Genomic DNA, 15167 nt, shown 5'->3' with positions numbered 1-15167 from the left:
GATAGATAGATACATGGATAGATAGATAGATATGGGTCGTTACACGGTGATATACGGGTTAGATGGATGGATAGATAGATAGTTAGATGTAGATAATTGTTGATAGATGGATGGATAGATAGATATAGTTTATTACACATGTGCATTGATGGATGGATGGATGGATAGATAGATAGATAGAAGAAGATGGATGATAGATGATAGATAGAAGATAGATGTAGATAAATGTCAATAGATGGATAGATAAAGCTCATCACACAGGTGGATGGATAGATGTAGAAAAATGTTTATAGATAGATAGATAGATAGATGGTTAGATGAAGAAGAAGAGATACTTTTATACATAAGTTCAGAGAATCACTTCCCGTTTGTCGATTTGTCTTCAAAATGAAAGCACAATGTTCGCGTTGTTGCTGCCATGCTTTATATCGAACTGAACTACAGAGCTTTTATTTTGAAAAGTTATGAATTTAGTTTTGAAGATCGTGTCTGTTTTGCTTTTACAGATTCTGAAACAGTCGACATGCAATCGATGGAAAAACAACAGCAGATCAGAAAATCATTCAAACTAAAATAAACCACGCACTTGAACAGTGAGAAAGAAAGTTCAGGTTCATTTGATGAAAAACACTTGACTGTAAAAATCTTCTTGCAGATAAACCAGGTAGGATGAACAGAAAGTTTTCTAACTCTGCACCGAAGACTGTTTATAAAAAAAGCTCTGCGGTGACAGTAACAGTATATTGAAGGAGTGTTTCGAGTATTACTCGGTAATGACAAGGAATACTTCTGAAGAAACTACATATTCACAATATTATGAAATAAATAAAATGTTAAATGAAACTTTATCGGTTAAAGAGCAGGCATTGGATTGGTTATGAACCCCTCCCCCAGCCCCTGTGCACCTCACTGATAATGATGGCCGGCCTCGTCAGTCCAGGTATTAGACACAGAACACATTGTCAGATTAATTGTGCGATTTGCGCCGTAAATATTAAATGTGCCGGACTTACATGCTAATCCCTCTGTGCTCCTCCAGTATAGCTTCTCTTTCAATGGGGTTTTCATTTAATTTTCGAAATGAGTGATTTGTATTTCGTGTTTTTAGGCTGCTGCCCTAAGAAGACAATATTGGAATTACAGTAAGCTTCTTATGAGCTGATACAATTATTGAGGTGAGGAGTTTACATTGTCGTGTGAAAGTGGGACCTTATGCTCTTTCAATTTAGAAAACAACACAACTTTTTACGATGATCCTTTGGCATATGCCACGTCTTTGTGCAATGAATTAATGCCAGAGAGCAGCTGGTAATATACATTTATCACCTTCCTGCTGCTGTTCAGGGATTGCATGATGACAAAAGAGCCACGATTTGGTTTTTTTCAAGGCAGTAAAGTCGTTTGAAGTACTCATATTCCTTATTTAGGGAAAAATCCAAATATAAAAGCATTAAAACGTACATTTTAATGCCTGAAGTATTAAAAGTACAAGTGCTTGTCCTGCAGAAGAGGCGTCCCTGTGACCAAAGTATTATCAAAAATGATTTTATCATCATTGTTAATATCGATGCATCGGTTTGAAGCAGTATTTTAACCGCTGCAGCTGTGGCTTATTTACTTTATTTATAGTTTGGTAGTTCAGTCTTGTGGTTCCCAACACAGGGGTCAGGTCCTTCTAAAGGGTCATGAGATAAATCTCAGGGGTCGTGAGATGCTTGACGTGGCAGAAAAGAATTACAAGAACATCAAACTTGTCTGAAGGGCAGTACTTGAGTAAATGTTTCCATGCAGTAATAGATCTGTAACTTGAGGGGATACTTTTAGACGGATGTATCGGCCCGCGGTGATGTGAATATTTCAGATATCGTGAATCCCCATGTGTCGACCTTTTAGTATGAAAAAAGAAGAACAGTTCTCAGCTGGGTTTTACACTGTAAAACTTTTTTTGAGATCCATGAATTACTCCCTCTATCTTGATTAGAAACAAATAAATAAATAGAGGTGAAAACATAACCTCTATAACCTATTTAATATATTGTCACCTGATTTTTATTCAAAGCCTCTGCCAATTTAAGAAATCAAATATCTTGGAACGCAGAGAGATTCATTAAATTAAATTATTCGATTTTGGTGATAAAGGTCAAAGTTCAGGGTCATTCCAGCCTCATAAAACTGTTAATTCTGACTTAACTAATGACAAAGGATCAAAATCATGATGCAATTATTTAAAGGTCCAGTTGACTGCTACTTTATTTAACTCCATAACTCAGGAGCAGACGTGGTGATTATAGATGAAACTTGAATAGTTAATGGAGGTACAACCGAACAGTTAAGAGTGTGAGTAGTTAGTTATTGAGTTATTTTGATTGTCTAATGTTTAGTTAACTAATCAGACCCTCATTTTACAAACACATTTATAACCTGGAGCGAATAACGCTTCACACAGTTTCACAAACGGCACCTGAACTTCTTCTCTCCAGCTACTTGACTGGTTACCACTGATCTCAGGGATCCATGAGAGCGGAGATGGGCCAGATGTTCCTGTGCAGCATGTGAAGGTCACAGCCTCCAGTCTAATGGCGGTGCGTGGTACTGATCGAGGGCAGATGTTCACAGGGTTATCCATTCCATATGGCCGCCACTCGTCCATGGGCCTTTTCACAGCACAGCGCTTGTAAACACGCTTTAGTTCGCTGTTCCCTGTTTTTTCTGCCCCTGTAAAACATGTCCTAAATCCAATCACCTAGTCTCTAAAGGGGATGATGTTGATGAATGGGAATGTGTAGTGGTAGTAGTGACCTATAAGCCCCTACTGAGATTACAGGCGGGCAAGCAGCCAGCCGGCCGGCCCGCCAGCCGCCCAGGTCTGGCGAGGGCACCAGGAAACAGCTAGAGCTTAAAGAGGGATTGTTTGGATAGACAATGGTGTCTACCTGGTTTTAATCCCCGCTCAGAGAGAGTACAGGGGATTGGCAGCGTTTAATAAATGAAAGTGCTCCTATAATCAGGATTTGCCAAAGTGCCCCTTTGTGTTAATCGGACATTTTTTACAGCATGGTTTTTGACATCTGCCACAGCAAGTGGTGTTAACCCCTCCGCTGCCCCAGCTGCGTGCAGCGGCGCAGATTCACCAGACCTCATGCAGAGAGCGACACGACGTGTAATTAAACAAATGCAGTGTGCACAGTGGGAACGATCTGCACACGAGTCAAGCTTCTCGCTCAGAACATCTTAAAACAAGGATTCAGAAATTGAAAAGATGCAGCAGAAAGTTTCCAGGTTCACAGCCTCTTTACATAATAATATCTTTCTGTGTGCGACCTACGGCCATCGTGGACCTACGGCTCACTGTGGCACAACCTCATTACTTACTAAGCGCTAGGCTAATAGAGCAGGGACGTGTAATTACTTCATTGCTAAAATAGAAAGCTGCATTTTAATAATTAAAGTCCAACGTATCAGCGGTAAAGCACGATAAAATAGTTTTAAAATCGAGGATTACAAGAGTAAATCCCAACGGGCCAGATGTGAGAACGGGAGGGGCCCCCGCTGCATTGTGGGACCAGATTAAACAGAAAATCCCACAGGACCGCACTGTCTTTTCCCCGCAGCTTACGGGCTTGTGTGGACTCAACATGCTGTAATCCACCGATTAGCTGATATAATCACCTGTAAATACACCTTGGCCATGATGTGACTCGGGCCCATCAGGTCCCGCTCTGCTCGGACGTCCAGCGTGTGTGTGTGTGTGTGTGTGTGTGTTCGTGTGTGTGTTCGTGTGTGTGTGTTCTTGTGTGTGTTCTTGTGTGTGTGCATGTGTTGTTAAGACTCACATGAACTTTCTGAGAAACAGACGGTCACAGACAGACAGACAGACAGACAGAAAGACAGACAGACAGCTGTACTCCATATGTGATCTGACTGAGTTCCCAGAAACTGCACTGAGCAGATGAACGCTGTTTAACTCTCAGTAACCCAAATAATGTGTCACTTACCCCCCCCCCCCCCCCCCCCCCCCCATTATAAAATCAGTATTTATAATATAAACCTTTAATACGTGTTTTATAAGACTATATTTTAGTTCTAGTTATGAACGTAGTTGTGAACAAGTATGATCATAAGAAGAGGTCAAAACACTTTTAATGTACTTAATATATATATACAAGTACATTTACACCGAGGGCCAATTAGACAAGTCATGTTTGATCACTGTCTAACTTTGAGCAAAACTTTATGTTATTGAGTATATTTAGAAAATTGTGTTTTTCTAAAATGCTTAGACAAAAGATTTTCTTATATTTAGTGAGTGACTTTCAGGGATTCATCAGATTTCAGCTGGGGCCAGTGTCCCCCCTGGCCTTGCCCCTGGATCCGCCTCTGGTGCTGAGTACTTTTAATCATGTACTTAGCAATTTTGATGTACTGTGAATTACTGGATACTTTAAAAGTCAAGTTCATACAAACAAAACTTTGAGTCAGCTTTTTAAAGTAGGATGCATTTACAGCTTTAGCTTATTATGTTTTTGCAAAACAACAAAATACTTTTAAAACTTCTTTATTTTTGATTCCATTAGAAAACGTGTAATTAGTTTTCTTTTTCTTAATTCAAATTCTTGGTTGTTTCACGTTTTCTTGGTTAGATTGTAAAATGTTAATCTTCATGTACATTTCTGAAAGTAGTGATTTACGTACTGAATTCTCAAGTTTCACTGGAACCAAAACTAGTTGATAAAAAAAAAAAAAAAAAAGTTCTTTACTGAATTTTTCATCAATTTAGCAAAAGATTACTTGATAAAGTTTTTATTTTATCAGCATATTCAAATTAATAGATAAGATAAGAATCTTTTATTTTGTAAAACTAAAAGTACAATTTGCTGTTACACCTTTTTAATTCTCCTAGAGAAAACTTGAACGTGTACTTTTTTATAGCTTGTTGTACTTTCTCTTCAGTATCAATACTTCTTCCAGCCCAGCTTCTCTTCAGTTCAGGCTTTGGCGATAAACTTTAAACCAAACTATTTTGCCGACTTGACCCAAAGCGACAGGTTCAGTTTAACATCGTGACATAAAAAGAGAGACGTCGTTGTTACTGCAGACACAGGAAGTCACGACCGCTCTGTAATTCTTTCTTCACAGCCCTAAACGACCTTTCGCCACCTGCTGTCTGTCTGCGTCAAAAACAACGAGGGACGAGAGTGAGTACCACAAGTTCATGTCTTTTTAATGCGATGCCGTTCACATTCAGCCTCTCTCTCCTCAAATCACTCCATTACAATGGATTAAACCATTAAAACGGGGATTGTGAAGTATTTTGGGATTTTTTATTTTGTAAGACACTTTAAAGTCATTCCTGAAAGAGGAAACAAATGATTTTGGTTCATAGCACATTCATGCCTGGCGAGAAAAAAAAGATTAAGACTACATCAACAACAAAAAAAACATGGAAGCAAACAATATAAACAATAATCTTATTATATATAAAACATAGCAGGCATAATAAATATTACACATAAACAAGAACTAAAAGTAAACAGTTGAACCTATTTGGTTTGGGCAAAGTTTGGAACAAGGTTATAAATCACTGATCTGAAAAACTCAGTGTGAATGTTAAGATTTTTATTTATTTGTTTTTAAACTCCTGGAAAAAGCCGTTCAACTAAAACCAGCTCTGCAGATTCACTCGTTACGAAATATCCAACGCAAACCTTTTTTCAATCTCCTATCAATGTTACTATTGTAAAGGAACACAGGAAATTAAATGTCGCAGAGAAAAGGTGCTCAAACACAGGCATTACTCAAGTGATTCAAGTGTAGACTTCTTTTTTTTATTTTTAAATGTTCGTCCTATGACCAAGCTCCCGTGTGCACTTAACGTGTGAGTGTGTGTGTGAGTGAGTGTGTGTCACACACGTTTAGGCCTCAAGGGTGAGTGAACACTCGAGCCATATTCAGTCATTGCTTTTTAAGGAACAATCCACTCAATTCTCTCATTAGTTCAACATACCAAAGGGCATTAGTTCAACCAAAAGATTAACAGTTAAATTAAAAAAGGTCAGTCTCCGTGGCGATGTCGCTGCGTTGTGATTGGCCGTGTTGGACCGCTTGGGTGTGTTTGTTGTCGGGAATCTGGGAGCCACCCGGGGCTTCCATCTTTGGGTGCGTTAGTGTCTTTGCAGGAGACGGGGGAATCGGTTTTGGTTCAGTCAGGAAATCAAGGACCATGTGTCATTCGAACGCACACATTCGCTCACACACACATACACACACATACACACACATTCACACACACACACACACACAGACAGACACAAACAGCAAACAATAAATTCTAATCCACTGTGTGACTGTAAATGTAGTTTCACTCCTTAGTGATGCTTCTACTAAACATAGATAACTGTGCAATTTTCTTTTTTTTTTTCTTTCAAACCAGGAGTAGTACAAATATCAGGAGGACGTCCTCGTAGGTGCTGTGGTTGTTTTGTTTTTTTTCTTTGTTGCCATGTGTGGAGAGTATTTCATTCTCCCTCTCTTTGACAAGAGAAGCTGCAGGTTTCTTCTGTTATCGAGCGGAGGGATAAAGTTCCAACACTTCCCGCCTCGTGGCAGCACGTCCAAAACCACACGCTTCTCCAACCCCTCCCCCTCCTCCAGTCCACCTCAAGGTCCCAGCCCCCGTAATGCTACTTCCGTTGCAAAGTGCAAGCAGTTAATTGTCTCTCTGCCTCTCCTCTCCGTTCAAGAAATTCGGGAACCAATGCAACAGCAAAGGGGGGGAAAAAAAGGAAGGTTTGTTATTGTTCAAATGTAAAAAATGGTTGAGTCAGTGTCCGGAGGAAAAAAAAAAAAAAAAAAAAAGCAACAGGAAGGGAGAGGGCAGCAAGAGAGAGTGCATTTGTGTCTCAAGAAATTCAGTCCATCCACGCACGACGAGCGCTGTTCCTTGTAGCGTCCGCATGTCACTGATCAGCTGTTTGGAAGAGTGGTTATACCTCCCTGCAGAAACAAACAGAGAGACAACGTTAATACTTCATATTAAACTACAGCAACTTTTCTAAGTGTTGAGTGAAACAAATGAGACATGAAGTGTAAAGTATTGAGCTTTTGAAGCGCTGGTAGATGGAACAACTCAGGCTAACAATTCCCCCCCTGCTTCTAGTCTTTGTGCTAAGCTAGGCTAACCTCTTTTCAACTTTTTAGATGCTTTCACACATTCTCTGGAGTTTCTCCTGACAGCCGCCTCGTAAAAACTCCAGAGAATGTCTGAGTGTGTCTGGAGTAGTCGCTTAGGTGAAACAAAAACAAGTAGAAAAAATACTGAATGCAGAAAAAAAAAAAGGAGTCGTAAACGCAGAAGACGCAGACGAATGTGTGAACTCCGGAAGACAAGACTCGAGAGCTTTAGGTGCTGAGAGTTGATGTCAATAAAAAACACATGATCTCTAGAGCAGAATTTATATATAACTTTCTGCCTCTGTGCAGACATTTATCCCAAAAAAGTTTCATATTGATCTTCTGATCTAACTTTGAGTGTAATGTGTATTTCAGACGTCACTTACGATGCAGTGAGTGTGGAGTTGAGGACGAGAGTGGTGCGTATCCTGTACAGCTGAGCGAGTGTCAGCTTCTTGTGCTGCTGGGCTGGAGATTTCCTCTTTTTGGGCGACGTTTCCCCTGAATCACCGTCTGACTCCTTTTTCCTTTCTACGCAGGCAGAAGGAGCCGTTTCGCCGTCAGAGCTTTGGGACTCGCTGCCCTCACATTGTCCAGCGGGCGCCCTGTGGCCATGTCTGGCCTCCGCCCTCCTCAGGCTGGCGCACACTTTGTCAGACGGCACGGGGCTCGAGTCCTCGGACTGGTCGAGGTCACCGGAAAGCAGCTCCGGGCAGTTTTGGCCCAGCTCTGACAGGCTCTTGCTGTGTGCCAAGGACGGCGTCTCCATGTCCCCACACTGTGACCGGTCCTGCTCCTCGGTGCTGAGAAAGTGTTTGTGGGACATGGGGGGTTTACCGTAGAGGCGCTGCAGGAGATTGTCCTCGGAGCGGGATAAGGCCAGAGTGGACAGCCTCTGGAGGCAATGCAGTCGCGTCTGGACATGAGGCCGCCGGCGAGGTTTGGAGGACTGGATGACTGACAGCTGGGATCCCAGTGAGGCAGCATCCTCCTCCTCCTCCTCCTCCTCCTCCTCCTCCTCTTCTTCCTCCTCCTCCTCCTCCTGCTGCTGCTGCTGCTGCTCCTCTTCTAGCTCATCCACGTCTCCTCCTTGCCGCTCCACATCCTGTCCTTCCCCATCTCCCTCCTCCTCCTCGGTCTCCTCTCCTTCACTTTGGCAGGGCTGTGGCTGAAGTTCTCTCAGGAGGGACTCGGGGGAGAGGGTGCCGTAGGCGCTGTCCATGGAGAGAGAGCGACACTGGGGGTCCAGCTCCTCGCCGTCAGCCCTCGCCTCCTGGTCGTGCTCAGAGTAAATACTGGAGTGGACTCTGTGGGAGCTCGTGGACTGAGACCGCTGGACCCCAGAGCTTTCAGACTGAGCGGCCACATCGGAGTCCGAGTCCGTCTTAGCGGCCTCGAGGTTCATGTTGGGAGCAGGAGACTCTTGGTTTTCACCTGGTTCATCAATTTCCATCACCGACAGGGTCTCAGTGGAGCCGTCTGATTGGCTGAAAGGAGAAGTTAGCTTGGTTAACTAGAGCCACATTCATAGACATTTTAAAGAAATAGTTCATAATGGTTTTTTTTAAGAGTTAGATACAACAATCAGAATCAGCTCTAAAAACAAAAAGTATAAATAAAAACAATCAGATCTAAACTTTATCAAGAAAGTTAAGTATGAATGGAGCCTCAGGAGCAAGATTAGCAAGTCACAGGTAATTTATATTCAATGTATCGCACCAAATTAAACTAAACAACACTGATGCCAGGTGTAAAGTCGATAAGACGAACGCTCCTCGAGACAAGTGAGCCGCTAACAGAGTTAGAATTATTGGACGGTGTACCTGGAGTTCTGCTGGTCTTTGTGCCTCAAGCACGGGGAGCTTGCGGTGGAGGTGCTGCTGTCGTCTTCCTCCTCTTCTTCACCCGAACACGTCTTCGGACTCTTCTGCTGTCGGAGGACCTCCTCATTGCGAAGCCTCTGGAGCTGGTTCTGCAGAATAACAAGAACACATTTTATTGTAAATACAAAAATAATTTACAAGTTTGGAATCTTTTTTCTCTAGTTGCATGTGTTAAAGATCTGACTTAAACAGACTCTCTGACCTGGACGTTGCAGATCGCATCGATCCAGCTTCGCCCCTGGGTGGCGCTGTTAGCTTGGAAAGTGTAGGCCGCCACTGCACTCTTGAACTCATTGAGGTAGATGAGGATAAACGAGCCTGAAGAGACAAAAAGCACAGACGTCAGTGATGACACAGCACGTGTTCACTAAACTGAGTTACACATTAGTTAAGCTCATGTGAGTCAGGCAGGTCAACTCATTTCCTGCTATTCTGTTTCTCGTTACAATTAAAATTCAAACATTTGAACCTTGACACTTGTAAAACTATTAAATTTTGATTCATCTAAAAAAGTCTCGATAAATCAGCGATGACGGTTTTCATTAGCTGTGTCCCGGCTCTTGATTTAAACTCACCGGGGTCTTTGAGCTCCTTGCAGACGACGTTGTGCATGAGCAGAGGCTGGCGGATGATTTTTACTTTCTCCACCCTCTTTACTGGCTTGGTAATTAGCAGCAGGTCAGTGAACAGGAAACAGTAGACGTCCATCTGTATGGGAAATAGACTCATTTCAGCAATGACAGTAACACACGTTGTTCTTTATGGCTCCGATATATTTTATGGGAAACCCGAGGGACCAGGTGAAAGATGAGAGCGGTCACGTGAATCCATCTTACCCGACTGTCTTTGCCCTCTTTCATCCTCAGAGCTCCCTCGAGGTGCAGCTGTCGGGTCTCCTCCGGGGAGATTCCCCTCATGCGAGCCATGAGGTCGAAGTGGTTGTACTCCTTGAGGATCTGAAACGGGAAAAGACAAAAGCATGAGGCCGAAGCTCACGTGAAGTTTCTCACGTCTGACCAGGGACGCTGGATATCGGTCAGAGTTGTGGGTGTAGTATTAATTTGAACTGCGATGCTTGATAAAGCAGTGTAGCACCAGATGTGTTTCTGATTTCGCTGCCCCTCTTCACCCCTGCTTCCTTGCATCTGACTAACTTCTAGAAGAATTGTCCCAGGATTCCTTTCTCACCTTCTCCACCTCCTCACTGCTGCCCTCTACAGCCTCGTAGGAGTCGATGCGGGCAGAGGTGGTGGTGAGCTTCTGTCGCTCCTGGCGCTGCCGCATCTGCGAGTCCACGCTGTTGATGAAGCCCTCGACCGTGGCCACCTTGAGGAAGAGAAACACAACAACACACGAACCATAAACAACACAGGCGACCGACGACGTCTGAGAAGAATCAAATTTCACTCTTCTCACCATTTTGTTGACGATGTCTCGGGCCGACGGCTCGTCCGTCTTCTTGAGAACGCTCTTCAGCAGGAGGGGATATTTGGTGAGTCTCTGGTGAGGCTTTGCCAACATGTCGGTCAGCTTCAGACGGTTGCACTGCTTGTGCGTCTCTGCCCACTGAGTTGAGCCAAACAAAGACAGGAAATCAAACGGTTAATGAAGGAAACCAACAGGGAGGGCAAGAGCACAGGGTGTACTCGCAGGTTAATGGCGTCACGGTGAAAGAGAGCGAGGAGAACTGACCGTGACATAGGTCCTGAAGAGCTCGTTGTCCCTGAGAAGTGTGCGCATGTACTCCATACAGCCCTCCTCCTCCATGCAGTACCGGATGTACGGCCGGAACCTGGAGCCGAACTAAACCCAAACACAGACATATTACTGGACGAGTCATTAAGAGCATGTATCTCAGAATTATTTTCAAATCACACCGCTTGTCAAAGTACAGCGGAATGTTTCTGATAAGAAAAATAAAGTTTGCACTTAATCTACGATCAGTTGATAAGAAGATCATAAAAAAATAAAAAAAAGATTAGCTTTTAATCTGCTCATTTCTTTCTAACCTTTTTGTAATAATAATAATAATAATAATAATAATTTTAAATTATATATCGCACTCCTCAAAACATAGTTACAAAGTGCTACACAAATGAAGAACTAAGTAAAAATCACATAAAATCGTAAAATAATTAAAACGTGTGACAGAATAAATTTCATGGCGTCCCTATACAATAATAAAAACTACAACTAGGTCAAATTGGGGACTTTGGTTTGATAAAAGCACAATTTAAGCTTTGATTTTTTTTATTCATTTGTACCATTCATTTTGTCTCGTGTGATCTCATGTATATAAAAACTTACATTGAATTAAGTTTATTTACAGAATGGACATTTTTCCGACTTGACATTTTGTGGTGGCTACGCAATGTTTTTTATTCGAGAATAAACTTTTTCTTCACCACATTTCCGTGTTTACATCGGTGTTTATGGCGCAATATCAACTGACCGTCCTGAAGCCGTGCTGGAGGTCGGTGGGGTCGAGCAAAGCCCGCGCCTGCCGGGCCTTCTCCAGGACCGGCAGCATGACCTGGTTCCACAGGGACGTGTGGAGGAAGACGATCTCCTGGATGTTGCTGAACATCTTGGCGGGCTCCACCTCCGTCAGCAGGCCGCTCTCCTGCAGGTTCAGCAGCCCACACAGGAACAGCTGCGGAGGGAAGAATGCGAACACGTGTTTGAGCGGGAGGCTGAGCTGATACGGAGCCTTTACCGGTCTGCAGCCTCGAGGTCAACTTCCTCAGCAAACAGTTTACTGAGCTGCAATAAAGATTTGAAGTTCTGCTTTCTCCACAACAGGCTCATTGTGTGTCCGTCTCAGTTCTGAAGTCACTTATACAACAGTGTGTGTGTGTGTGTGTGTGTGTGTGTGTGTGTGTTTCTTCACACTTACATCAGTGATGACTCTGAGTTTCTTTATGTAGGTAGCCTCCGTGTGCAGCAGCTCCCATATCGCCTCCTGCTGGTGGAACTGTCGCCTTGTCAACGTCTGCACACAAACGCACAACAAATATTTTATTAATACAAAACAGTACAGTACTTTTCAAGGTACTTTCATTATTCAGGAAAACTTAGAATCCACCGTCACTAAAACACAACTTCTTTTTTTTAGAAAAACATTTTCCACAACTGCACAGTTTGCATTTATATTTTTTGAAGTTTATACATTTATATTAATGATGCTTAAATTTCCTTCAGGATCAATAAGTACAAGTTATTTTTGTACAAAAACACTTTGTAACATTGAAAAAAGTATTATTATTATTATTATCCAGCCTTATTATACACAGTTGTACTCACATCAACACAGATGCACAAAAAAATTCAATAACTTTCTGGCAGCGCTCTGATATATTCCAGTCATTCGCATCATCATCTGATTACAACAACGCCGGGAAATTGCGAGCGCTGGCGTCCGTGCACGTGTTATGTAACTAACCCCCAGGTGTGAAGTGAGTGTGCGAGGTGCTGGCGAAGCAGCTGCATCGCTCCGTCTCACTGTCCTGATCTACACACATTAACATTAACAAGGGGACAACGTGTGGACTGAAGGCTGTTACCATGTATGAGTCATGACAGGAGCACGTTCATAAAATGATTTGTTAGCACAGTTCTGGGAAAAAACTGGTATCTGGGGAAAGTGCAGCCAAAATAAATGATAAGGAAGCAAAGAACTTAAACTTTGTGCTTCTTCACGTTTTTTTGATTTGACTTTATATGTGATCTCATTGTGCAAAAACATTTGACCTCCCTCCGGAGAATTGTATGAAATAATTTACATCAAGACTTAATTCATAATTTGCATTGTGTATTTTCTGACTTCTTCTATTTCAATAATTTGTTTTTATTTCACGGTCTGGATATAATCAGTGTAAAATGATCACGCGTGTGTTAGTGTGTTGGGCGTGTACCTCGGAGTCGTCCAGCAGCGACTGCCAGCTGTCCTCCAGGACCAGGTTGGTCTCCTCCTCCCACGAGTCCTGGTGGAAGGAGAGCTGCCGCGGCACCTTGGGCAGGCCGAACTGCATGTAGGAGTGGAGCTTGCTCTGGAGCTGCTCCAGACGATCCACCTCCTGTGAGATAAGAGATAAGACGATTACACACAGGAGCCTAATTGGTCCGAACAAGGTTAACAGCATGACGGCGAGAGGAGACACGAGAGCAAAGTGTCCATTTGTGTCTTTTCTGTGTATTGTTATGTTCAGACTGTAAGTAAAGACGTGGATTAGCATATGAACCGCGCCGTTACTGGCGCCTTAAACCCCCCCGACACCCAGCAGCGGCTGCTATTCAGGTCTTTGTTCCGGCCGGCAGCTCGTATGTAGTTATGAAAATGAGCTCTGTGTATTGAGAGTGTTTTAACAATAGGAGAGTGAGGGGGGGGGGGCAGAGGGACAGCACAGAGGAGGAAGATGGACACTGAAATATACATTCATTAGCTCAGCCAGGGAGGTGAAGTATTCACCACTGTCTGTTCGTTAGCGTCAGTCAACATCATTACACCAAAACTACCCAAGCACCACATTCACTTTTCCACTTCGAGTAATTAAGTACTTGCTTTTAAATATACTTAAAATTAAAATAAGAAAAGGTGTAGCCTATTCCCTAATTCCCTATCTCCTGTCCACTCTGATTGGATCAGATATTATTGATTTATTTTTTTAAATATCTATTAAAAAAACATGTGATCATGTAACACAATAAAGTAGTAGAAAGTAAAGATTTGCTGATACAGTATATTTTGTTAAACTAAAAATCTACTTGAGATTAAAAGTACTTTGTTACATCCCACCACTGGTGTCCAGCACCAATGTCCTATGTCCAAATAAAGGACAGGAGGGAACCGGCGGACGTTTAACCCTGAAATACGGAGGGTGCCAGAGGTCCAGGTCCCAGAGGAAGATCTCTGGCCCTGCAGGGGTTAAAGGGAACATGAGGGGTGAATAGAGATGAGCCCTGAACTGACGGGTGACTGACAGATACTGTGTCCGTCTGACATCTGCCACTGTGCAGGATGTGACCTCGGAGGGACGGGGGACACAATGGCAGCGTATGTGTGGGTGTCTTGACCCAGCACAATGAAAGTGGATTATTATTGTTAAAAACTTCTGATTGAGAAGTCAAAGGAAAAGTTTGACGTTTGGGGATGTTTAGGAGACGAGGGACGACGCGTGGCATCAAGCTTCCGATCCAACTCTGCACGAAAGCGAACCATCTATTCCCTTGAGCTTCGTTCGAGAGCAAGCGGTGTGTTTTTTGAATCAAGACAGATGATGGATGGAACTGGAGCGAGAGCATGAAGCTTTTCTTCCACCTCGTCATTCCACCAGAGCGGCTGGGAGGAAAGTATGTGAGCCAGCGAGTCAGGAGACTTCAGGGGGGAAATGACCTCACCAGGACTCGGGGGGGATACGGAACTCTGACCTCCTCCCACTGCTGCTCGCTACCGTTCTGTTTGTTTTTTAAATGTTTTTCTAATCTGAGACGTGTCTGGCCAAGTCGTTGCCTGTTTTTAAAAGCCGAGAGAAAGAGGAAATGCATTTCACGTGACGCCTGATCAGCGTTACCTTGCCGAAGGGCCCTGCTCCGGAGCTGAAGAAGCCACTGAAGCGGCTGGCAGCGCGATTCTTCCAGCTGTCAGGCCCGGGCCCAACGCTGGGCAGGGAGCCACCGATCTGTCCCAGGGCCTCCGGGGTTGGAATATTCGTCTCCCCGAGGAACTCTGTCATGTTCTTCCTCCGTCGCGCCTGACCCTGAGAGGACAGAGACAAAACCGTAGCGTCAGAGAAACAATGAAAGGACACAAATTGTGAAAATTAAAGAAGGCAGATGTCGAGTGGGCAACGAGTGATTTTATCGCAGCACTGGGAAACACAAAAGTTTCCAGTCGGACGGATGGAAAGAGACAATGACGGAGAGAGGGAGAAATACACAAGGACGGGACAAACAGGAAATCAGAGGGGAATTCTTTGCAGAGGATGACATCAGCGGGACCGTTAAAGCCGTCCTAATGGTCAGACACAAACAGGAGAGGGAAGGACTGCCACTTCCTCGCAGTGAATGCTCATTACATCACAAGGAGCAGGCGGGAGGTTGTTCCAGAAGAACAGA

At 43.5% G+C, this 15167-nt stretch overlaps 1 protein-coding gene across 6 annotated transcripts in view; it reads right to left on the bottom strand.

Annotated features, from left to right (window-relative positions):
- Nucleotides 1-5200: 5200 nt before the first annotated feature.
- plekhg5b (pleckstrin homology domain containing, family G (with RhoGef domain) member 5b) overlaps nt 5201-15167 on the bottom strand; it is a 58350-nt gene continuing 48383 nt past the window's right edge. For all 6 annotated transcript variants that reach the window (XM_069527128.1, XM_069527127.1, XM_069527130.1 and 3 more), the window contains 13 exons: nt 14624-14809; nt 12968-13129; nt 11950-12045; nt 11506-11706; nt 10746-10856; nt 10470-10619; nt 10242-10379; nt 9890-10009; nt 9629-9761; nt 9256-9371; nt 8994-9142; nt 7557-8657; nt 5201-6993 (listed from right to left, as the gene is read on the bottom strand). In XM_069527128.1, the coding sequence (XP_069383229.1) occupies nt 6984-6993; nt 7557-8657; nt 8994-9142; nt 9256-9371; nt 9629-9761; nt 9890-10009; nt 10242-10379; nt 10470-10619; nt 10746-10856; nt 11506-11706; nt 11950-12045; nt 12968-13129; nt 14624-14809 (2673 nt within the window). In that variant the 3' untranslated portion in view covers nt 5201-6983. The remainder of the gene's footprint in view (nt 6994-7556; nt 8658-8993; nt 9143-9255; nt 9372-9628; nt 9762-9889; nt 10010-10241; nt 10380-10469; nt 10620-10745; nt 10857-11505; nt 11707-11949; nt 12046-12967; nt 13130-14623; nt 14810-15167) is intronic.

Source organism: Paralichthys olivaceus, chromosome 6 (assembly GCF_024713975.1).
Source record: "Paralichthys olivaceus isolate ysfri-2021 chromosome 6, ASM2471397v2, whole genome shotgun sequence".
Taxonomy (NCBI): domain Eukaryota; kingdom Metazoa; phylum Chordata; class Actinopteri; order Pleuronectiformes; family Paralichthyidae; genus Paralichthys; species Paralichthys olivaceus.
Note: the sequence above shows the minus strand (reverse complement) of the source record. Positions and strands in the feature narration are given on the sequence as shown.